General features: G+C 48.7%; 1 protein-coding gene and 1 long non-coding RNA gene across 2 annotated transcripts; one reads left to right on the top strand and one right to left on the bottom strand.

The window, feature by feature from the left end:
• Positions 937 to 13,380, bottom strand: LOC110389041. Its single transcript, XR_002433044.1, has 2 exons — positions 13,199 to 13,380; positions 937 to 5,933 (listed from the first exon to the last, which is right to left on the bottom strand). It is a non-coding gene; the product is annotated as an uncharacterized LOC110389041 (long non-coding RNA).
• Positions 18,201 to 20,585, top strand: KLF2 (Kruppel like factor 2). Its single transcript, XM_021378797.1, has 3 exons — positions 18,201 to 18,354; positions 18,466 to 19,357; positions 19,704 to 20,585. Exons 1-3 carry the CDS (start codon positions 18,280 to 18,282, stop codon positions 19,877 to 19,879), a joined length of 1,143 nt encoding a protein of 380 aa, XP_021234472.1. The 5' UTR covers positions 18,201 to 18,279; the 3' UTR covers positions 19,880 to 20,585.

The raw sequence follows: 24,633 nt of genomic DNA, 5'->3' as shown, positions 1-24,633 counted from the left end.
CAAAATCAAGCTAGAAGAGAAGAGTTTGCTTCCAGCGCAGTGTGTGTGTCCGTGTGCACGTGCTTGCTGCCAGCAGAGCTGATGTGGGGGAGCTCAGAGCTCCCTGCGTGGAGCTGGGGTATCTCCAGGAGATGCAGCCCTGGAGCTCTGCCGCAGCACACGCACGGTGCATGAAGACAGCTCTGAGCAGTGAGTTGTGAGAAACATTGCACTACAAACAACCACACTGGTCCCCGCGCCTCCAAAAGTTCAGAGTAATCCTTCCTAGAAGGTTTTTCCCTCGCTGAGCTCATCAAAGCTCTGCCCTCGCAAGAACCGCACACCTCCACGCTCAGCGGGGCTTCCTGCAGCGCCCTGGGACGTCCCCGGGCTGCCAACGTGGGCAGGAGCGCACCCGGGGAACTCTCACTCGTGTTTCCTGCGCAGATCCTGGTGAGAGTGGTGGCCGTACGAGGGCATGGAGGCACAGGAGATGCCCTGTCCCACCCTGCTGGGCAGCTGGTACCAGAAATGTGCGGCTGCCTCGTGCTCCATCCGCATACACACACCACAGTTGGGAATCCCAGCTCTGTTTTGGGCTGAGTGCCAGCTATCTTCCCCTTTCCCCTCCAGGACAGTGGTTACCCTGCCCTTGGCCATATGGGACAGAAGCTGTTCGCTTTGTGTTGCACGGGGCGTGCTGGTCTCCTGACCATTTCTTCTCCCCATACCTTCAGTGTGAGAGAGAATATCAGTATTGCAGTTGCTTTTCCCTGCATCCATCATGCACTTCTATATGATACAGCATCTCATTAGCCATGTGCTGACAGCCTCCAGTCCAGAGCCATTAAAAGCTCCCTCAGCAGAAGAAAGGCTCTGAGCCCAGTGCTGTGGCTCCAGGGCTGACTCAGGCCCGGGGGGAATCAGCAGGTGTTGGTCACAGCAGATGTCCAGCACAGCATGGAGGTGATATCACCACGGTGATGCGAGCTTATTTGCAGAACTGGGTTCTGCCCGCACGCAGCCCTACAAAGCAGAGCTTGAAGGACTCAGGACAAATCCAATGGAGATTGAGGAGTGGGGCATGGCCAAGCACAGGGCAGCTTTTGGTGGAGCATGGCAAACCTGGCTGCGTTAATGCCGGGACCGGTTGGTGTTGGCGCTTCCTACAAAGGCAGCGTGTGGACCCAGCAGTGCCTTGCTCTCAGGGAGGGCGAGGAGTCCTGTTTAGGGTGAGCAAACCAAGCCTTCTACAGGGCTCTGGGAGGCTGCAGAGCACCGTGTATGAAGCACCTCGATGCAGGGAGGAGTCTAGGGCCGCAATTCTTCGCCTCTTTTTTTTGGTGGGGAGCAGCTCCATCACTGCTTTTATGTTGGTCTACAGCAGGGGAAGACTCCTTGTAGCTAATTCCCACCGACCTGCAGAGCATCAGTGCAATACACTGGAAAAGCTCCTAAGAGAAATGCAGAGAGGAATGATTGCCATTTGTGTGGTTGAAAGTGAAAAGGATGAAAAAGCCTTCGGCGCACATGGGGATGGAACCATCTTCTTGTTTTTCTGATACTCTTGAAAAGAAACAAGCAGCTGCTCTTGGTTTTCTCCCTCAGCCAGCACCAGGGCCTCGGCAGGGCTCGGCCATGGGGCTGCATGAAGCTGGGCTGGCCCCGCGTCCCTGGGGCATCGGTGGCACTGCTCAGACACAGCAATGGGACAAAAACCCCCACGAGCAGAGAGAGCGGCTGGGGCAAAGTGGTGAGGAAATACCCTGTGTATTAACTAGCAATGATGATAATACAAAAACATGCCCATTTTAAAGCTGGATTGCCTTATTAGCCAGCTTTAGATCAAAAGCAATCGAGTGTCTATTAATTCCTAGGGCATTTATCCTCCATGTGCACTGGGCCAAGGCTGAGCACGGTGCTATGGACAAATCGACCTCTTCTATTATTCTGTAGAAATCCATAGCCTTACAGTCCTCGTAGAAATACCTTTGGGCGAACCAGATTATTTTGACTTTGGACAACATCATTCATGAAACTCTGCGCCACAAACTTGGTCTGAAGGAAACCACACACGATTTGACTCCTTTATCTTCTATCAGCGGCGGAGAGCTCGGTGCGGTTACAGTTCTCCTCATTTCTGAGAAGAGAGGATCATATTTAATCATTGTGTCAGTTGGCACAAACACCGTGTTTGTAGTGAAATGCTAAAAAACAGCACATTTATCTTTCCCTCGATCAAGATTCGTATGATAGGAGCTCTTAACGTTTAAACTCATCAGTCATGAAACTCTGTAGGGCTCAGCTACGCCGCTTGTTTACTGTAACTTATTCTAAAGAATAAGCTGACCTCTCTTGCCTAATATAACAAATACAATATCAGTAATATCCACCCAAGGGCATTAGTTCCCTGGCAGACTCCTGCTTTGGCTCTAAGATATTATTCCTGGACCTCTTTTTTTTTGCAGAGGGACGTCAGCTATTTTGCTTCACTGAGCAGCATGTTTCAAAACACAAAGTGCCTGCAGGGGTTGCCTCATAGCATGTCCTTATCAGCTGCAGAAATGGAGGAGCCAAGAGCAATTTGGAGGCAGAGAGATACTGAAGTCAAGGAGTGCTGAGGTTCCTCCTCAGACCCACATGAGGAGCCCGGAGGATTTCAGCCACCGCTTCCTGCAGCGATCCCATTGTGTCTGCTTGCAGCTTGCAAATCTCAGAGAGCTGCTGTTTCTTACAGTGCTATGACATCATCCACCCCTCGAACAGCCCTTGTACTGACCCGCTCTGATCCATGTTATTTTATTGGCACTGGCTTGTGCTGTGGTATCCAGAAGTCCCAAACCTCCCCTGTGCATCAAAGTGAATGAACACCACAGAGAAAAGGCATCCCTTGCCCTGAAGAGTTAATTTCTCACTCACCTCTAAATCTATCTGGGCTTTAATCTCTTTTTTCACCAGTTTCTGTACAACACCCGCCTTGATCAGACATGGCAGTGGCAGCAAAGGCTCAAGCAGGCAACGGATAGGGTCACCGCTGAGATGCGGCACGCTCTGTGCGTTCTCAGACAGCAGTTTCAAAAGTGACAACGTCTGGAGAATTGCACTGCTACAGAAAAGGCTCCTTGTGTTCTCAGGGACCACCAAGAGGAGATGGCAGCACCCGATCCCACTGCCTGACCCAGCGTTGAAAATGAGCACTGCCACAACCTCTTGGTTGGTGCTGTGTCAGCTCAGAGCCTGCATTGGGTGCCCTATGGCAGCACATGGCTCGTGGGAGCGTTGCTTTCGTAGAGGTTGGAGTTTCAGTGGTTTCTAACGACTTGTTCGGTTGATACCGAAGTGTGGAGGAGTTGAAAAGTCAGCTGTGATCTTGGCAAACCCCAACCAAACAGGCTGAGGAAGCGCCAGTACACAGAGCAGAGCACAACCCATACCGTGCCCGTAGGATGACTCTTCACACCCCTGTTGCTATGTTAGGGGTCTGGGGTGTATTTTTTTTTTTTTCCCCTCCTTAAAGTCATAGAATCACAGAATGGTTGGGTTGTAAGGGACCTTACAGACCAACCCGTTCCAATCTCCTGCCATGGCAAGGACAACTCCCTTTAGCCCAGGCTGCCCAAAGCCCCATCCATGGCCTCGAGCACCTCCTGCTCTCTGGGAAGCCCGTGCCAGTGCAATGAAATAATGAACATGCAGTAAAACATTTAACTCCAAGGGAAGGATACTACAGGGAAATAGCTTATTCTGCACAGACATCTCTATCTCTAGAGTCGAGAGTCCTTCTACTGAAGCTTTCCACCAGTGCACCTCTCAAATGAAATCCTCGTTTTTATCTCCATGTTTCTCTCTCTCCAGAGGCTGGCCTCTCTCCTCTCTTGGTTTATCTGAGAAGGGAATGTCCAGTTAGAATGAATGGAGAACTAATGCTCGTTTACTTGATTTAATACTTTGGTGCTACCTTGATTGGACCCAGCTACAAACCCTCAAGACAATGTGAAACATTAACAGCGCTTCATTTCACCTGTTATCCTGTACTGAAGTATTCTGAGGATCTCAGGAAGGCTTCTTTGGACATGGTATGACGGACAAATGAGTGTCTACAAAGATCTGGGATATATCTGCTCCACGAAATGCCATTTCTATGCCATGGTCCCGTGGCTGGGAGCCCAGGAAGAGGGCAGCTTGAGCATACGTTGGTTGAAAGAAATCAAGAAAGAAAGAAAGAAACAATGAAAACAAAATCAAGAGTTGGAGTGAGAGAGGTGGAGATCTTCATCTCTTGAAGATTTTTCTGCAGGTAGCTTCAGTTTCAAAATCACTGATGTGCTTTACTACAGAAAGCATGCCTGTCCACAGCCCCTTGATGTTTACTGATGTGCTGTTAAGTTGCTGAAGCCAAAAGCAGCACTTTGTACAGATGCGTCACCTGCAGAGCAGCCTGGGGAGACTCAGCTATGGCTTTGAAATGAGTGAACACAGCAACAACAAAGAACAGGAGCTCTGGCCTCCAAAACACCAGCTTAGAGCGTGAAGGCAGTGAAAAATAATGCTTTGTTAACTTCTTGTTTAGGAAAAAAGCAGAACACTTCCTCTAGTGACACATTCGCTGACAGTGGTGCTTTGATGACTCCTTCACACTGGTGAATCATGGATGGAAGCGCAGGGACAAACTGTTCCTATCCAAAGGCCGCTGGCCCTGTGGTTCCAGAAGGTGCTGCTCTTCCTCCTGCTGTCTAACATGCCATTGCCATCAGAAATTCAGCTGGGCCAGCATTTGCAGCTCTGATCAGCCCCGGGTCACCCCAGCGGTTTGTGTGTCCCCAGCAGAGCCACAGAGTAGGCCCCAGGCCCGGCCCCCAGCTCCCGCACCATCACGGCCTGCCCTCAGCCCCGCTGCCACCGCAAGCCGAGCTGCCCCTGGAGCTCGCCAGGCTTCCTTGCACCGTGCTCCCTCCTAATCCAGCTCATCTGGTTGGACATTTCCCTTCACAGGCAGCTGCTCTTTCCAAATTCCTTACATTTTAGATTATATATCCTTGATTTTGATCTTTTGCTTTAAAAAATGCTTTCATTTGAATCTTAATAGCGAAGGCTCAGTGCATCTGCCAGAGCTCCTGGCACAGCCAGTGTCCTGCAGGAGCAATTACTTTCCAGTGAGTCTCTAGAATTGCTTATTTACTTTCACTCATATGCCAAAAATACTTTAAAATCAGGACAGTTTTTTCCAGTTACACAATCACCAGAAATATCTTGAATCCATACGCTTCCACTGTGGTTCAATAGTTAATATGAAAACAGTCAAAACAATTTCTAAAGTATGCAAAAAGCGCTCTGTCCTGGGACGAAGGCTTCAGAAGCACAGCTCCATGCTCTCAAGTCAATGAAGGCCACGAAGCCAATTCAGTTCCCACCCCATTATAACAGAACAGGAAAAAGCAAGGCCCTTCTCCAGCACCTTCCTGAGCAGCACCATTGCAGCCACTCACTTCTACAAAGCCCTTTTGTCTATCCATGTTGAGTTTATTTACTGTTCTCGGCAAAACAATCCGACATTTGACTTCTGACAAGCCATGAGATTTAGTATACTTTTCCATAGGTGCTTTTCAATAAATTATGGTTAATTAAGAACATTAGAGAGCGACAATGGCTGCTCCTACTCCTTTTGATTCACCAAAAGCACCAATAAAACATGGTTTTCGCCTCTTCTGGTTTAAAAATCAGAGCCTCTCTCCTCCCCGTCCTGGGGGCACAGGTAAGGAATCACACAACACCCACAACACCTCTTCTGAAGCATCTCCTCAAAGCGCTGTTTGCAAATTGAGGCGCCATTTGTTCTCCTTACTCATGCATATTTTAAATTCCCTTTTAAGTTTCAACGGTTTGCATGGGTGTAATTCGGAGCAGACTGGGGCCTTACATATTTTGCATACCAACTAGTTATGTGAGTCCAATTTCTGAAAAAGAGATTATATGAACATTATGATGCAGTTGAGGAGTAACCCGCCGGAAAAAAAAAAAAAAATACAAGAAAACCAGAAGGATTTGCTTTTTCATTTTAAGCACATGTTCACAAACGAAAGCAAGCATTGCGTCCATCAACAATGGCCGGAACAGAATCAGCCCTTCTCCAAACCTCCTGAAGAACCATCGTCTTAATGTGCAGGTTTAAGTTACCAGCACTTTTTGCTTTATATATATATGGCATCTAGACTTTAAACGATATTGCAAAAGTAGAAATAGCATGATAAACCTTCAAAGCTGAAATAAAAAAGAACCTGTGTTTTAACTTAGCGCTGAGTATTTATACAGCCGGCACCGTTTAGTCCAGCATGTTTGAGCGAGTGCAAGTCTGTGGTTGCAGTTCTGTATAAAAATATTGCAGCCTGCTCCTGCTTTAGGAACTAAACTTCAGTTCCCAATAGCTCCCTCTGTAATTCTCTTTCCAAATAAAAGGAAGAACTATTCCTGGCTCGTAACAGTGTATTTCTGTGGCTTCTTGAACTATAATGAAGGCAGTCTGGAATGTTAAAAATTACATGCTCAATGCCAATTCTTAACCCAGGGTAATTTAGGCTTTAAATGTTTTGAAGTTTACATTTTGAGTCTGTTATTGTACAACTTCTTAATTAAAATGTTGCTATAGTCCAGATCACTAATGCTTCTTGCTCAAAGATCCATTAACATCTATCTTAAAACCACTGCTTTGGGAGTTTGATAATTTTGGTATCGAGGGCTAAGGCCATCTGCTTGGAAAATTATTTGGTTTTTATTTGGCTGCTTCTAATTGTAGAAATTCAAAGACATCTTTGATATCCACTGGATTCCAACAGCAGAAACATCAGTTCTCTGTCAGTAAATGCTTCACTGCTTGTCTCTGCTGCAGCCTAAACCTCAGTGCAGTTCAGGAAATAATCTGCTGAGCTCGTCACTGGTGAATCAGGTTTGGACAATCCCCTGTGCATCACAGGGAAAACACGTACCACTGATGCTCATTACCATCTCTGTGTTTTTCCATTGAAATATTACTAAATGAGAAAAATGTGACAACTTCACTTGGGGCTTCCAGATGTCATCATAACTAACATCATAACAAAATAATAGCTATTGTTGGGGCTGATATCAGCCTGGATCTTCCTGTTGTGACCTACAGCAGTCTGTAGGCTATGCCTCGAAATGCACCTTCCCATTTACATCCTACGTACAAAGGAGCAAGGCTGCAACATGACATTTGCCCTCAGCTTACGCTAGAAATCCTCTTGTTCTGTGTGTAAACAGAGAGAACTTAGAGCAGAATCAGCAAGAGATCGCAAACCTGAATGTTAACATCACAAGGATCGTTTTCTCCTTCTTTTAGTGGGGGAAGGTCAGAACTGGCCCAGGTTTTGAAAGAGACTGCCTGAAGGATTTCTCAGCAAAACCCCTGAAACATTCACTGGCTGTAGGAACAGCCCAGCAGGACTGCGAGGGCTTGGTGACCATTCTGCATATTGAGGGGAAGTCAGAGCTTTCCAGCTGCAAAGATTCATGAGCTTTCATATGCCAACAACATGGCAATTATTTCATTACCTTCAGCCCAAGTTTAGATTCCTCTTTGGCCCAAGGCACTTGAACGCATATTGTGTGCACAGATATTCACACAACTGTCTCCAGGACACTGCTTTAATCCCGAGGCTTTAGCCATTGGGCAGTCTCTTGCATCCTCCACCTAGAGCAGGTCTGATGGCTCCTTAAAACCTACAGGACCCCACAGCACAAAGACCCTTACATGGGAGACAAGACACAGGCACCGCAGTCCGGGAAAGCAAATTTCTAACAGCGGAAAACACCCTGTCCACCCTGAGCCTGTATAAGGCACCACCGCAGAGCTATTATCCAATTTACATTTGCTAATTATTGTACCTTAATAACAATTTCCAGGGAACATCGTTAGAATTCTTACACAACTCCATCCATGTGCCGTGAATGGTCACTAAGAGCTCAGACAAGCACAAATCTTTCCTATCTGAAATCCCAAACCTGTCAGATGAAGGGTACCCTGAAAAATCCAGATCTCCCCTATCTAGCCTCTTTATGCAGAGGTTTCAGCCTGACTTATCACCCTGCACCTCGATTTGATGTACTGAAGAGATGCAAACCCCTCTGACAAGGCAGACCGAATGCGCTCCCTTCGCACCAGCCACATGCTTTTATCACGCCAGCATGACACTACAGCTCCATACCTTATTTTTAGCTGTGAATTTTGTTTTTTTCAGGCCTAAGTAAAATTAAGTATTATTATTTCCACATAATCAAGGCGAAAACAGTTTCACTTTCTTTGAAGCTTTTTTATCTCCCTACAACTGGATTTGAATCTCTGACTTCATCACCACAACCCCAGAGCCATAACCACAAGGCCACATGGTCCCAGAGCTGTTTTTGGAGGTGGCAGAGATGTGAGTTATTTTTGAAGCTGCTAGCTATAAATTTCAGTTATATTTGAAAGAGGGTAGGTTAGCTTTGAAAGCCCTTGGTGAGTCCATCCTTCAGCGACTACTGGGCAATTACCGAGGCCGCTGGCACGGGCTGCAATGGAAGGCTGTGCTGCAGTTTCTACCATAAACCATCCAGTACAAACAAACAGCAATTGTGAACGACAGTTAAACTAATTGTCCTTGTTGGTATTACTATCCCAAGACGGGTTGTGACGCAGAAAGTCAATCTGCACAAAGTCAGTTTTTCATTACGCCGAGCTCCAAATAGCATCAAAACAAGTCAATTTTAGACCGCTTGACTGTGCCTGATAAATGCAACCCAACAACCTCAATTCTTTTTTAAAAAGCCTTCACTCTGACCCTTCAGTTCATGATGCATTTTTGCACTTTTGGTTTCCTGCCTGAAAATAAATGTGAATCTGCTATTGCATACCTGTTTTTCCATAAACTGCACAAACAGGTAGGGCGGCAAATGCTAAGAACTGTGATTAGAACTGCAAAAATTGCATTTGCAAAGTAAAGATCACTTGCCAAAATGAATCTCTGAATTTAAAAGACTTGCTTGCCAAGATCCATCCAAAGGAGGGTGCCCCTGGCATACCCAAAGCCCAGTTGTTGGATATGGCTTGAGATAAAAGCCCCAGATGAGCAATGAATGAACAACAAAACGCGTTGCTAAAACTGCAAATCATGGGATTAATCTCTTTCACTTCTAGAAACTGTTTACATTTTTCTCCTCTCACAGCAGTCATTTTCAACTGCAAAAGTTAACCGCATCTGTGTGAAATGTAGATAACTCTGGGAATGAAATGATTTCAATCAGAATAAGGGTCATCTGAGAGATGGTGGTAGTTACTCATTCAAGATCATTCTTGATACAACCAGCTCCCAGTTCAGTATTTCACTGTCTGATGAAATACTGATGTAGCAAACCACAGCTGCTTGAGCAGTGTTATCAATATCAGTAAAATAGATGCTAATTTTACTCTCTTCCTCAAGCTACATGTGGTATTTGCCACTGGAGATGCCTTCACACAAGAGCCAGGGTCCAAGGGAAAGGCAGACAGCAAAAACGCTCCTGCCATACAAAAATGACAGAGATGGTCAACCTGAAATCAGAATCATATACTTTTTTACTTTTATAAGGCAGAATCTAATGTAGTTATTCAGGACATGACTGAGGATAATGAAGGACTGAAGAGAGCCGTTTAAGAAAGAGAATGAAAAAAAGGAGGAAATTCCACAGATCTGTAGAGCTGGAATAGTATTAACTGCAATTGCCCTTGGCTAAGAACTGGCCATACCATCTCAAAATGGGATGAATTATCCACCACACCCTCCTTTAAGTGCAGACAGAGCCCTACAGTTCCTACATGACCAAGCTGTGGGTGCTTAAATCTGTGGGAGAATAAGCATCACCTCCCAGCAAGGAAATAAAAGGGCAGGGAAATCACCGCACCACAACAAACCTGCAGCGACCATCTCCGAGCCTCCTGGCTCTGGGACAAGGTGCACCTCGTTCTTGTTCATGTCTCAGGTGCATGGATAACCTTAAGCTGGTGATGGCACAGGCAATGATGGAAATGCTCCTCGAAAATTAGCAAATTACTGAGCTCCACTGTTCTGGAGTTAGCATCTATGGTCATCGCTACCAACAGACATGGGAAGATGCTGAGGGTGAGGTTAACACAGCGTGCGTACTGTACAGTACGTAATCATACGGTAAAATGTCACCTATTCTGACACTGGAAAGCATTTCTGGAAGCAGGAGTCGCCTTGGAATCGCGGAGAGAAGTCACAGGAGAAAAACCCACAGAGGACCAATGTGGTGCCTGGAACGCAGAGGTAAAGGCACCGACAGAGCACAGCTGAGCTCTCCTGCCATCCCTGAGGAGCCGAGCAGCCGGCGGGGTCTGCTGTGGCCCTCCTGGAACGGCTGTGGAACAGCAGTAGCTGGAGAGGGGCTCACAACGCCATGCTGTGCGTTTCCAGGAAGGAAAGGTTGCTCCCGAAGCTTAAGAAAACCGTCACAAAAATCTCAAAGGAAAAAGAAAAAAAAAAAGGAAAAAAAAAAAAATCCACACACACAACCCACCAAATAAACAAGGAAAACATTTCACGAGAACCCATCTTTGGAAAAACATGAAAATATTTTTCCATCCAGAGAAATAACTATAAATAATGTTCGAACTATTAAAAGGGTGAGCGCGGAGAAAAAGGGCTTATTTACATAGGAGCATTTTGTGCTGTTTCAGTCTAATTTGCCACCGATGTAGGAGCCTCATACATTAGCTGGAGGAAATCCAGAGCTTTCAAAGGTTTTCTGTCAGGGCTTGACAAGCTGCCAGCTTTTTTAATGGAGCCGAGCAGTCTCAGGCCTGTTGTTCTCAGAGATTTTGCGAGCCAGGGCCGCATGTTAGCAGGAAACAGAGCCAAGTGGGCTTCCTGAGCGTCTGAGAGAGGAAACACTGTAATAAGCATGGAGGCTGTGGTTAAAAATAACCCCGGTATATAAAGGCCGCGCAGGATCCCCTCTCGCTCACTCGCACACGCCGCTGCCTCTTGGCCGGCTGCTGCGCGCCGATTCCATGCGAATGAGACATCGCCATCTCAGCAGAGCAGGTGGCTCTGAGCAAAAGGAGGCAGAGAACTGCCCGAGGAGACGCAGGGTCCACGGCTGCCCCTTTTTGTGCCTTTTCATCTCCTCGCTTTGGGGCAGAGCACGGCCGGGCCGAGCCGAGGTGCAGGCGCAGCGTTTCAGTAACTAACTTTAGGCCGAAGTAAAAGTTGTGCTGAAAAATAACTCCGTTCTCTGCAATGTGAAACTGAGAAAAAGGGAAGAAGGTGAATCACACCACTCTTGAGCAACAGGAGAAAGGGCCCCCGAATTCTCACCACCCCCAGGCCCAGCACGGGCCAAGCGGAGTCAAATGCGGCAACCGCACGGCAGCACCGATCTGCGCTCCGCAGTGCCGGTGCTTCGCTCGTGTCAAGCAAAGGCCGCCCACTCCTACTGCCATGCTCAGTGTGCAGAGCCCCAGCTCTTCCCTTCCAAAGGCAATGAATTTCTTTGCAAACATGGGCTGAAATCCCACTGGTTGTTGGGCAAATTCGTGCCCCTTTTCCCCACTGTAACCGAACGCTAACATCCATATTGAACACCATTCTGAACACTTCTTTGCAGCTTGCATTAAGCTGTAATTGGCCAAACACATTCTTCCCAGGCTTGTATTTTTATTGCAAACATTTATTTGGCACTTTATGTGGCAAATGAAAAGAAAATTTCACAACTCGTTCTACAAAGTTGCATTGTATGAGCCCGTCTCTCGAAAAGAATCTTATTGCTCAAGAATAGCTGTAACCGTTCAAGGGATTTCAACAGCATTCTGCTCTTGAACTATAATTGCTATGTATATATATCTGCTATAGCACAAAATATTAACAATTTTGACCGTTGTCAACCCTGAAGTTTGGCTCTTCATTGCACCATAGAGCTTATTGTCAGCACTAGGTGTGACATTCCTTGGGGGCATATCAGCTGAGCTACAGGGAGTACACTTTCCAGGGAGCACGAATAAATGAGTAGAACTTTTGTTTCTGGAGAGAAAGCATTTCTACACGGTACAAGGCACAGTTCTTAAGTTCGGGGCATCCAGGAATTTAAATGTATAAATATCCAAAAAGGTTGGCTTTCACAGCTCAAAAAAAAAAGCCGCAACAACAGACGTAAGCCTCCAGGAAACAGTCTGTCCCAAAATATCTGACTACAGTTTCAAAGCTTAATCATAATGATACAACTAATTGTGATCATGGGAAAATGTATATATATGTACCATTCTGAATACTACAGTGATGTAAGTCTGAGAAGGACTTCACAGCCCAGGAAGACACATGAGATCAGCTGCTCTATCCATACAGCCTACCATGCAGAGATGCCCGTCTTCCTCTCCCTGGCTAATTCACTATGCTCTGATTCATACTTCCATGTATTCAAACAGGGAAAGTAATTCCAGGCAGCAACCAATACCAATTAACAGTGTCACAGTTAACAAAATTCTTGCTCCAGTATTTCCCATTACACAACTGCAGGACATATGACTAATAAATAATACAGGTGCAGTACAAAGAAGTCATTTTATAAATGAGAACTGTACCCTACATGCTCATCACGTTAAACAAGGCTTTCCACCCTACACCCTATATGAACTCCTACTTGGAGTATTTGGTGACTTATCCTCTACTTATCAGATAAAACCACCACCTATAAATATGCTCTGCATGTCAATGAGGGGAGATTAAAAAAAAAAAAAGCCTTCCTTACTTCTGAATAATTCCCTGCTTGTGTCTGGCTTTCAGCTTTGTCCAGTTGTCCCTCCCCCTCCCCCACTTAAAAACTATGAACTTCAAAGTGACAAAAACTGTGCTAAGAAAGCCATCTGCCTCTGCCATGCTGACTCAGACTGCAACAGATCTTACAAATTAAAAAGAAAAGTGCATCTGATTAGTTCTTTGAAGTTCCCTCAAACAGAATTTTTTTCCTGCATTAATTAAACCCCAAACACAGTTCTTACTTCTAAACCCAGTTAACTTTGCATGTCTTACAACATTACTAATTGTCCCAAGTGGACATAAGAGATAATACATCATTTTACTTTTCCTCCTGTCATCTCCAGTAAATGAGGTAAGTGCTTTCCTAAAACAAAGACCAGGACAGACACAAGTATGAAATCTCACAACGCAGTACTCACCCTGTTCCAGGACAAAGTGGGGCTTTTCAGTCTATGGCACTGTGCCTCAGGGCTCATGGAGAAGAAACCCAAGTCCTACCACGGCCTGCGTTAGTGCCGTTGTGCTGATACAACTCACCTGGATGAAACCACACCAGGTGTTTTCTGGCCTCTACCACAACCCTTCTGGTCCATCTCCTGACTACTGATTCTGCAGTAAGAACTACTTGGCAACAATTGAAAACTGTGGCTCACAATTTGTGCCTGATAATTTAGGCAGTTTCACTGATAAATGTGACAATACAGTTTTTGAAACTGTGGTATCATTTCACAGTTCTGTATAAAAAAAGAAAGATTCATCAAATGTGTTTTTAATTGACAGCTGAAAGGGACATCTGCAATCCAACATATGTGCATTCAGCGCGCACGTCAGAAGTGCTGGCAGAAGCACAACTACGTACCTCATCAAAGCTGGTAATTAAAAAACTGGGGTAAAATCCTTGGGTCTGAAAAGCCCCCAACTAAAAATGACAAAAAAAAAATTATAATAATTTACAGCTGAATGCTATCATCCTTCACATGGCAAACTTGAGTAAAAATACCTACCCAGTCACAATTAAATTCACAAAACATCTGAACTTTGCATGATTCATTGAACCATTAACTTACTTTAACCATAGGGACAGTATTTCCTCGTGTATTTCTGAGAAGGCTTTTATAGCAGATTTATTTATTGAGATGGACTTTAAGCTTAATCTTCCTTTGTGTCTATGGAAGTCTGCAGCGGTTAAAAGTATCAGCAATGGCCGACATTTGTTAACCTTCAAAATGAGTTCATAAGGCTCCACTCAAAGGAATTAAGATTGCCATCAGAACGAGTAGAAATGATAGACCTGTCAATAGTAATGCTGAAAAAGCGGAAGTAAGCGCTGAAAAATATTTCTGTTCCCTCTCTGAGAAGAAGCCAGATGCTGTATTCAGATCAGACAATAATGATGTTGAAATACTTTCCATTCCAGTAACTAAGGAGGATGTTAAAACAACTGCTACTCAATTCAAACAAGATTAAGTTGCCAGGTCTGGGTAACTTGTAAGTAAGTGTTTCAGAAGGACCAACTAACGAGATATCCAGATGGTTAATGTTTATTATCAATCAATTTCAGAGCAGTGGGGAAGCCCCAGGTGACTTGAAGAATGTTAATATTATGTCAATATATTTTAACAGGGTAAACAGAACGGCCCCACATAGGCTCTTCTGTGCTATAGAAACATGGGCAAAATAGTGGAGGGGCTTGCTACATAACAAGAATCGTAAATGGAGCAGCTTTAGTTAATGACAATGGCTTTTAACAGCGTTTTAAGTAAGGCGGCGGTGTTGATGTAACGAGCGAATGCGCCTTGCGCAATGTGATTTTCACAGTAAGAAACGAGAACATGACAAATCAATATGGTGTGCACACGCAAACTGGTCCAAATGCGAGCTGGCACATCTTGAAAGCTCATTTAATTTTTAATCAAGCAGGTTTATTAGTTCTTTATCTTTGTCAGGGCCACTTACAATTCAACATTGTTAACAGTGACCTGGAAAAAAGCAGAAATCGTTACTGATAAAGTTGTAGATGGCAAAGATCAAGGAAGTGCTGCAGAACTGGAAGGACACGCTATTGTTAAATAATTCGAACTGCTTCGCTGTCTGTGCAGAAATGAACAGCGTGCGCAGCCGTACAGGGGAGCTTCAAGCCGTACTTCTGGGAAGGAACAGTGCTCTGGTTTTTGGCATAGAAAACATTGGCTGATAGCGTATATATGTACATGGTATATATATATATATATGTATGTATGTATAATTTTTTTATATTATATATATATATACACACCTTTTTTCACCCTGCTGGAGATGGCTGCTGTCAGATGCCTCAGCCTTCAGGGAAAGTTTTTGAGAACACGCACACAGCTGAGAAGAAAAGCACAGGCACACAGAAAGGAAAATGTGTCGTATCAAAGGCGTGACGAGCCCAGGAGCTCCATGTCACCAAAGAGATGAAGGCCTGCCTTTGCCTTTAGGTCCTCGTATGGGAACAAACTCCACTCACAAAAGCTCTGGTAAAAACGGCTCATTTATCAAATTCATTTGTGATGTTACTTTAACTACAAAAAAGGCCCATGGGATTAAATCACTCTCCCCGAATTGAGAGATGCCTATCTTAAAAACACCTGTACAGTTCCTTTATGTGGTAGTTCTCATCATTTTACCAACTTCTTCTTTGATACCAGACTTTTGAAAACACTAATTCAGAGTCTGATAGAAATAGAAAGAAAGAAATTCCACAGAACAACGGCAGTATGGGACAGAGATGCAGCGTCGGTGTCACCTGCACCCGCAGTGCTTGGTCACAGCATCGCCCGCAGCACTGACAGCTCCAACCCTCACCCCTTACCGCGCTGCCGTGCTGGTGGCTGAGGTGCAGCGGGGCTCCCTGAGAACAATCCCATGAGAAAGCAGCTTTGTTTGTTTGTTTGTTTGAGTTCTGCGATGACTCAGAGCTGCAGAAGCCAGGTGACGTGTGGGCACCTCACCAACCGCGCCAGCTGCAGTTTCACTGGGGGTGAACATCACACAGCCCTGGCTCTCAATCCTTTATTTCATGACTACAATCCCGTCAAAAGTTTCCCCTGATGTAAAAGCAACAACAGAGATCAGCAGCAACACCTAGAAAAATCAACGCTGTCGTACAGAAATGGTAGAGCCCATGTTTGCTTTGGCTGGAAGACAAATCACACATCATTTAGCTCTCCTCTACCCACGGCACATTAAGAAATACTTCTAATCTTACACTCTTCACATCTCTACACCAGTGGCATCACTCCTTTCCTACGCTGTCATAAGTGAGATCAGCGCCAGGGTCTCGATGTCAGACATTTTAAATAACCATTGCATACAGCAATAAACAGATAAATAAATAAAGCCGGAAAATGTCAGCGTAGCGATCGCAGACCCAAGAAAGGTCATGGCAGAGCTGTACTCAACTTGTACAGAACCGGTGACTCACAGCGTAAATAAATTCTCACACGCCTCTCACCAGGTTTAATATAGCTATCGTCTGGTAGCTTCATAGCTTTATTGGAAAACAAAAAGAAACTGAAGGCAGCGACTCCATTATTTCATGAATTCAGCTTTCATCCTCCCTGCCCATTAAACGCTCCTTTTATGAAAAGAAAAATGACGCAGCTGTGTGACAGAGTCAGAGCACTGCTGCAAACAAACGTCCTCCCAGCGCCTACTGCAAGACAGCGGCGGGGCGAGCTGCTCGTGAAAGGTACACATACAGTTGTATATCCTAGAAACAAAATATTTTGCTATAGCTGTTGCTGAAATCACAAGCACATAAACTGACACAGACATTCAGGGTGTGTTATCGGGGGAACATTCACATTCATTCTGAATTCATCAGAGTGTATTTTCTTGGCTGACTCACAGCACCATATATACGTATTGTGCACTTACTAACATTTTATTAGAGGAAAAGAGTTTACATTGAAAGATTACACAAGTGTGACATTACATAGCGATGAGTCACACATCTTTGTGTACTTCGTTACCATGCATTCAGTGTATTGATTCTGCTCCAGTCACAGAAGTTTGGCTGCTCCTCCTGGCCATCCCGCGAACTCTCAGAGTAAAAAGTATAGAAAGTTATACAAGAGAAATTCGTTATTTTAAAACATGTGCAGCTATTGAAAAGATCATTTATTCCCCCTAGCAACTGCACTTTCCTGGGATGGGCTCAAGCGAACACGCTCAGAATGCTCCCTGAGATCCAGAACCCATCACTCCTTCCCCTCTCGGGGCACACAGCACATAAAAGTGAGGGTTGTTCTACATTTTTCTCATCTATAACGCAGAAATTCTTTCAGAAGCGATCGCGAAAGAGGCACGGAGGAGGTGCAGGGGAAGCGCAGCTCTTTCTCTGAAGCTGGCTTTCAAAGAGTCGCTCTATCCGCAGTAGATCATGGTTTTTCCTCATTTCAGAATTGCCACTTTTGCTCTTTTGGTCTTGGATGGCTGCCAAGCAGCTGTGATTCTCAAAAGCAGCAGTCTGGGGCACATTATCAAAAATTATTGGAGAATTGTTCCTTAAGAGCAGGCATTTGAGCCAGAGGCCGAGGCAAGGGAGAACAGCGTTCCCCTCAGAACCATTCAGCCCAGGACCATAATTTGGCGACGGCCAGAGGAGAGCTCGGGAGCTCCTGGCGTTATTTCTCTCGCCGTGTCATAAGGAAACGTTGGTTTGGGCGATCTTTGTGCGGCAAATGGAAGCGCTGCCCGAGACCCGAGCTCCCACCGCGCTCCCGGCTCTTTCCCCGCAGGGAGGCGGCCCAGGAGCGGCACGAAGCACCTCTGCTCCTGCGGTTCTGGGGCCGGTCCCTCCGCACGCCCCGGGGATGAGGCCAGGCACGGGGCAGCCGCTGCGGGAAGGGATCAAACCCCGCTCACGCCTCGCTGGGAGCCAGCAGCTCCCCGCTGCGCAGCGGATCCCTCGCAGTGTGCGGGGCACGTGGGCCCAGCGCTGTCACCCCGTGCCACCGGGTCCCCCCCGCGCAAACTGAGCCCACGTGCCACGGGGATGCCCTCGGGGCCCCAGGACGGGGGTCCCTCACATCGCCCCGTTCACGGTGCGCACAGATACGGACCCATCAGTGCCCCCCACCGTGGGGACCCCCCCCATCCCCGGCACCCCGGGGAACCCGAGTCCCCCCCGCCCCGCCAGCCCGCGGTGCCCCGCTCCGAGGTGTGTGTGGTGTGTGTGTGTGTGTATGTATTGGGGGGGGGGGGTCCCAGCTCCGCTCCCCGAGGTGGGGGGGGTGGTCAGGGGCCGCCGTTGGACCCCGCTCCGCTCCGCTCCGCCCCGCTCGGGCTGGGGCCGCCGCCGCCGCGTCCTTTTATACCGGGGCTAAATTTAGGCTGCGCCCGAGCCGCTGCCTCCCGCCCGCCCCGTCCGGGACGCGTTTCCTCCGCTCCCTGCAATTGGCCTGAGGGCGCCCGCGCCCGCGTTATAAGGTGGGAGGGCGGCTCTGCGCGCCGCGTCCCGCCCGGCCGCACCATGGCGCTGAGTGACACCATCCTGCCCTCGTTCGCCACCTTCGCCAGCCCCTGCCGCGAGAAAGCGCTCCACGAAGTGAGTGCGGCCCCGGCCCGGCCGAGCCCCCGCGGCTCTGCCCGCCCCGCTGCCCCCGACCCCCGCTCCCGGCGGCACCGCTAACCTTCTCCCTTTTCTTTCTTCCCCCAGAGGTGGAAGTGCGAGCAGGAGGCCAAGGCCCCCGGCGGCACCTGGGGCGACCTCTCCCCACGCAAAGAGGATGAAGACCTCAACAACGTGCTGGATTTTATCCTTTCCATGGGCAGCGACGGCTACGGCCAAGGGGCTGCCGGCGGGGACTATCCCCCCGCGCAAGGGGAGAGCGGAGGCTTCTACCAGACAAACCCGTCCCCGGGATGCTACAGTGCCCTGGAGCAGGGCAGCCCCCCGCCCTACAGCGCCGGCATCGCGCCCGAGATGATCCGCCCCGAGATGGACTCCAGCTACTGCCCAGCCGGCAGCGTGCACGGGCGCTTCTTCGTGACGCCCAGCTTCGGGGCTCCGCAGTTCGTGGACAACATCAAGCCCGAGCCCGACATGGACAATTACGGACCGGTCCTGGGTCTGGTGCCCCAGGCTTGCCCGAAGATCAAGCAGGAGGGCAGCGCGACGTGCATGATGGCCTACGAGCAGCCGCGGGTGGCCAGCTCTCCCCAGATCCCCAGCGCCGAGACGCCCCCGCTGAGCCCCGACGATCTCATGGTGAATGACTGCCACTCGCAGATGATGTGCCCCTCGTCCGTGTCCTTCCAGCAGAGCTACCACCCGCCCTCCGGCTTCCACCACGCGCAGACGCACCTCCAGTACCAGAACACCTCCCAGTTCGGCCTTTTCGAGGACAGCCTGCCCCTCCAGCCCTCTGCTCCCCGGGGCATGCTCACCCCTCCTTCCTCCCCGCTGGAGCTGCTGGACTCCAAGCCGAAAAGGGGACGGCGCTCCTGGCCCCGCAAGAGGACGGCCACGCACACGTGCACGTACGCGGGCTGCGGGAAGACCTACACCAAGAGCTCGCACCTGAAGGCCCACCTGCGGACGCACACAGGTAAGCTCGGCCAGGTGCCCTCGCGCAGCGCCGGGTGGGAGGGCAGCTTGCGGCAGCCTGAGCTTTAACCCTGTAGTTAGTCTCTCAGTCCCCGAAGCGCCCACAGCTGGGCTGTGACAGCTGGTCAGACCTAGAGCGTCTGGTTGTGGGTCAGAGCTGCTCCAGGGGCGGCTTTCAGCGCCCTTTCTCGGGACGGTACAGGATCCACAGGAGCAGCGCTGTGGCTCCGTACTGGATCTCGCTGTAGAAGGGCTCGGTTGCGTACGCTGGGATGAACGCCGAGCGCCGCGTGATGCTGCCCGGGCGTGGGAGTGCCGCGCTGAGTCACACTGTGCTTTCCTGACAGGTGAGAAGCCGTACCACTGCAACTGGGAGGGCTGCGGCTGGAAGTTCGCCCGCTCCGACGAGCTCACCCGCCACTACCGCAAGCACACCGGGCACCGGCCCTTCCAGTGCCACCTCTGCGACAGGGCGTTCTCCAGGTCGGACCACCTGGCCTTGCACATGAAGCGGCACATGTAGCCGCGGGGCCCACGGGACAGTGCATGTGAGGAACTGCTGAGGCGCAGAACGCTCAGATCCTGTAGCTGGTACTACGTGGGGAGGCGGCGGCGCTCCGGCCGCGAAGCCGAAGGACTGGACACAAGGAGACCCGGCCGTTGTCTCCTGCAGAGAACCTGGCGGGACGGTGTCCGCAAACCTGCCCGCGCCGTGCGGGGAGGACGGGGGTTATTTATGCAGCTTCTGTGAAGGGTAAACTCCGTGAGACTCCATACAGATTGTATAGAAGAAGCTGTAAATATCTTTTTTTCTGTTCCGATTCTAACTGCCCTAAGCTTAACGAGACAATGTTTGTATGGAAACTGCCTGAAGTTGACCCTAGGAGAGATTAAGTGAATGTTACTGTAGCTCGATGTTATTTTAGATCTTGGCTGGAGGCATGGCTCACAGAACACTCCTATTGTTAGACTGTTTGTTTCACAGGTGCAATAATATTCTTGTTTGCCATGATCTACACTAGAAGTACAGGGCTTGATGTCTTGTAAGAAAATAACCTATTTTACTGTAATTTTTTTTATATATTGTAAATAATTTTATACGGCGAGAAATATTGTATATGTAAATAGAAGACAAATGGGTATTTTGCCTATTTCTGTTTTTATAAAAACGTGATTTTTCAATGTTTGAAAACATTTCATCTTTTTAATAAAACAAGTTTTTAACTGCTGTGGTTTTTCCCTCTCCTTCGGGGCCTCCCTTCCCCACGGCGCGGTGCTCGGAGCCCTCAGCTGCGAGAGGACGGCAGAACGGGGAGCTGCAGGTTTGTGTGGAAGAGCACAGAGGGCGGCACGCACGAAACCACGCGGTGCTTTATCAAAAAATCAGCCAGGAACAGCGGTCGGATTCAAAACACGCTTCCTAAAAATGGTTAAGTGAGCAGCGCTGTAATTTCAGTCTCATTTCTAGTCGATGCTGGACTGCTTTAATAGCATCCTTAATGTTTTCCAGATGCAGTTACAGTTTCGCCAGCAGTGTGTGGGTTTTTACTATAAATTTAAACACTGCATTTTTGTAATTACGGAGGCTTATTTTAAGGCATCCTTGTACATAAATTACCGCCGCTCTCCAGAGCTCGATGCGGAATTCCAATGGAACAAGGGTGGAATTTAAACATAAATTCACAGCACAGGTTCAAATACCTTCATAACTCATTCCCAAAAACCGAAATTCACCTCATAATTTTGAGCCGTACCTGGCTCTCAGCAGCTAAGAAAGGTATTCACTGTTCTGGAGAAGTGAAATCGTGACCCGGAGTCTGGGAACTGCTTTGAACCAAAGCGCACGGTGCCACGGCTCCGGGAGTGAGCGGCTGCAGGGCTCCTCCACAGCTGTAAATGAGATCATATCTCCAAGTGCTGCATTCATGCAATTACTCTGCAGCTCTAATGAGGATCCTCTGCTTTTCCAGCAGCAGTTCAGCTGTGAGCCCTGATACTGCTGCACCACACTCACTGTTAATAAATAGGGTGGTTTAGCTTAATATCAGAGCCTTTTCCCTTTGCATCCGAACACTTGCCGCTTGATTCCAGTGCGGACTGTGACTTTTTTCTGCCTTTGCAGAGCAGAATACAGGAATGGAATCAACAGGAATCCGTGTAAAGGACAAAAATAGCGGCCCTTCTGTGACAGCAAAGCCTGCAGTTGTTCATGTGGAACAGATGTACTTCGGGCTTCTAATCATCGACATGGAAGAATGAGTTCCACATTTCACTTTTATAGCTCTTTCAAAGTGAAATGTAAGGGAGATTTAACATTTCTTCATTAAAAACAAAACTCATTTATTTGCTAGAGAAAAAAAAAATTGCACAATCTAATTCCAGAAAGTGAGGACAACTTAAAAACGTTCTAAAATTAGCACACGCATCGTTGCGACAGCTCGAGGTGTTTCCTTCTCTTTCCCCATAGCTGAAGATGTTCAGATTTCAGCACAACTTTTGGTGCTTAGAACCTTCAGAACGTGATTTCCCAAAGGAATCCTCACCCCTCCGCTCCCCATCGCGCTCTGCCTTTGCCACGCGCTCTCGGAAGAGTCGGGAACGTTTGGGTCCTGGCAGGTGTCAGTGCCACCTTGCACTGCTCTGGTTGGTGATGGAGCAAGAGGCTCAGGGAGCAGGGGCACCTCAGCTGCACTCATCTCAGTCCCACATCCCAACACTGCTCTCCAGCACTGGGGCAGAGCCTGGGAGCACCAGGAGCTCCTCACCAGGTGTCATCCCCAACCCCCGTGGGAGCAGGACGTTGTTGGGAGCAGGACGTTGGGCCATGCACCTTTGGCCACTTTGACGTGAGGGACAGCCACGACCCAGCGGGTACACAGCTGCGAGCCCTGCGCTCTGCCTGCACACGCAGATGAAGCTCACAGCATCCCCCAACCCTCAAGCCAACGCGTGTTGCTCCCCTGCCGCACCCAGCGCAATGGAAGCACAGAGCGGTTTGAGTTGGAAGGGCCCTTCAAGGTCACCTGGTCCTGCTCCCCTGCAGTGAGCTCTGCAGCCCGCGCTGCCCCCGCTCCCCTCGCTCACAGGGCTCCAGATAAGGCCCCGTTATCTCACATCACGACCAGCGGTGGGGACGCCACCTATGAACGAGCGGGTCATGCCCTCGGTGCTTTCAGATGCAGAGCAACGCGTCTGAACACAGGGGCAGAGCCACCCCCTTATAGAGAGATATAAATGAAAGACATATTAGGATATATCAGTGCACACCTCTGAAGATGAGAAGGGATGAGGGGCACAACTCCCCAGTAAAGGTTCATGACCAACTCTATTTTAATTGCCGGAGGGAGGGAACGTCTGAGAACTTCGGTGTGGTCGTCACAGGAAGCTGCAGCTTTGTGAATCTCAAGATAATCTCATAGCAGAAAGAAAAGAGATGCTGATCTCATCCCTCTCATGTTCTATTATGAGTAACTGCCAACTCTTTTTTTAATTGCTTTAAATTAGTACATCCAGCGCGTGGCATGGCTCCACCGGCCCACTGTGCGCCCATTGGGCAGCAGGAGAGCACCAGCGTTCCGCAGCGTGCTTCCATGACACCACGTCTCCGTAATGACTGAAGTAAGTTTGATGAAGGCGAAGGAGCCATCGCCCCGAGCAGCTCCCGGAGCACGCGGGGACCATGGAGGGGCGGGAGGAGCCCTCCCCGTCAGCAGCGCCCCAGGATGGGACGACGGGAGAAAAAAAGGCTCCGTCAAAGCCGATAGGAGGAAACAAAGAGTCTGTTGTAAACAACATTTTCACACATGCTCTTATAAGATACCACAGAGATGGGCTCGATCTACTTGCAAGATAGATCGGCAGATTAGATAGAGCAAGCGGAGCACAGACACGAACCAATCCTGCACAATGTTCCAAGTGAAAGTTGTAGCGAACGCTTCTGAGCGTAAGCGCATCCCGCGCCCTCCCAGCTCCTCCATCCCAGGCCGCAGTGCGGGGCATCGCGCTCCGGGTCTCTGCAGAGCGCCCGCATTGCACCGAGCCCACACTGCTCTGCAGAGAGCAGCACGGCGCTGAGGCTGCTCTGAGCCAGCGCTGAGCTCAGCCCCGGCCCGCTCCCCGGATCAGGGGGTTAAACCCCAAAGCAGGAGCTGGGGCAGAACCCTCCTGCTTTCCTGCGGGCTCGCAGCAAGGCACAGGTGATGGCAGCGGGGAGAGCGGGAGCTGCAAGCGGGGCCGTGGTTCGCCCCGCGCAGGGATGGGGGATTTCAGCCCTCGCGGCCGTTTGCAGGCTGCCTACAAACGCTGCCTCCCGCTCACCCGCGGTCCTTCGTCCACAAGAAGTGCCAAAAAAAGTTTGTCCATTCTTCAAATTATAGGATTGTGTGGTTCTGTGGTTTTCTGTGGTAGAAACTCTGTGGTTTCCAAAGCTATTTTGTGCACCTATAACAGAGAGTGGCTGTTAAGCTTTGCTTAAATTTAATTTTCTAAGCCAGAATCCCAAGCGTTAGCAATTTCTTCTGCTATATTTAAATAAAATAAACGCAACAAAGTCATGTAGCCATCGCCACGGTAACGAGCAGTGTTGGGGGAAACACAAAGAGGTAAACTCAACCCAAACCCTATGTAATGTGACAGGGAGAGCCGTCCCTGCTGCTAACGTCCTTGCCGGACCCACAGGGGAGGGGGCAGATCCACCAGGCGAGCACTGCCCACCCGAAGCCCTGGAGGGAATGGGTTTGACCGACGGATTCCCAGAGACCCCGTAAAGCTCTGCCCTGCTCCATCCCTAACACCCAATTCCCCACTGCCGTGCAATAGGGCCCTGAGCTGCCGGTGCGGAGGAGACGGATTCGTCCTGAACGCGTTGGGCTGAGAACGTGTTTGATTTCATCTTCCGAGGTCTGACTTTTCAGCCACAATTATTTGATCTTGTAATATTGGACGTGGACACAAAAACGAGTCATAGGCACAGCTTTACGGAACGAAGACGCATTCACTTTGCAGAAAGCACCTTTCCAAGCACAAGGAGAGCAGGGACAACAAAGATTGCAACCACAGTTAGAGTTACTTACCTCCTCATTTACCTGCTTCAATTACAATTCCTTGTAGTCAATCACAAGTATTCATGCTTTGCAGCAAGCAGGACTCGGGCAGCACAGAAGCTGTGGATGAATTTACCTGCTACAAACCTGGAGGTTTGTAATTAGACGTGGTGTCCCTTTAAATCACTCTCACTCTGGTTTCTTGCACTTCGTACAGCTCGGAGCATTCCTGGAG

The sequence above is a fragment of the Numida meleagris genome, chromosome 27 (assembly GCF_002078875.1).
Source record: "Numida meleagris isolate 19003 breed g44 Domestic line chromosome 27, NumMel1.0, whole genome shotgun sequence".
In the NCBI taxonomy this organism is placed as follows: Eukaryota; Metazoa; Chordata; class Aves; order Galliformes; family Numididae; genus Numida; species Numida meleagris.
Note: the sequence above shows the minus strand (reverse complement) of the source record. Positions and strands in the feature narration are given on the sequence as shown.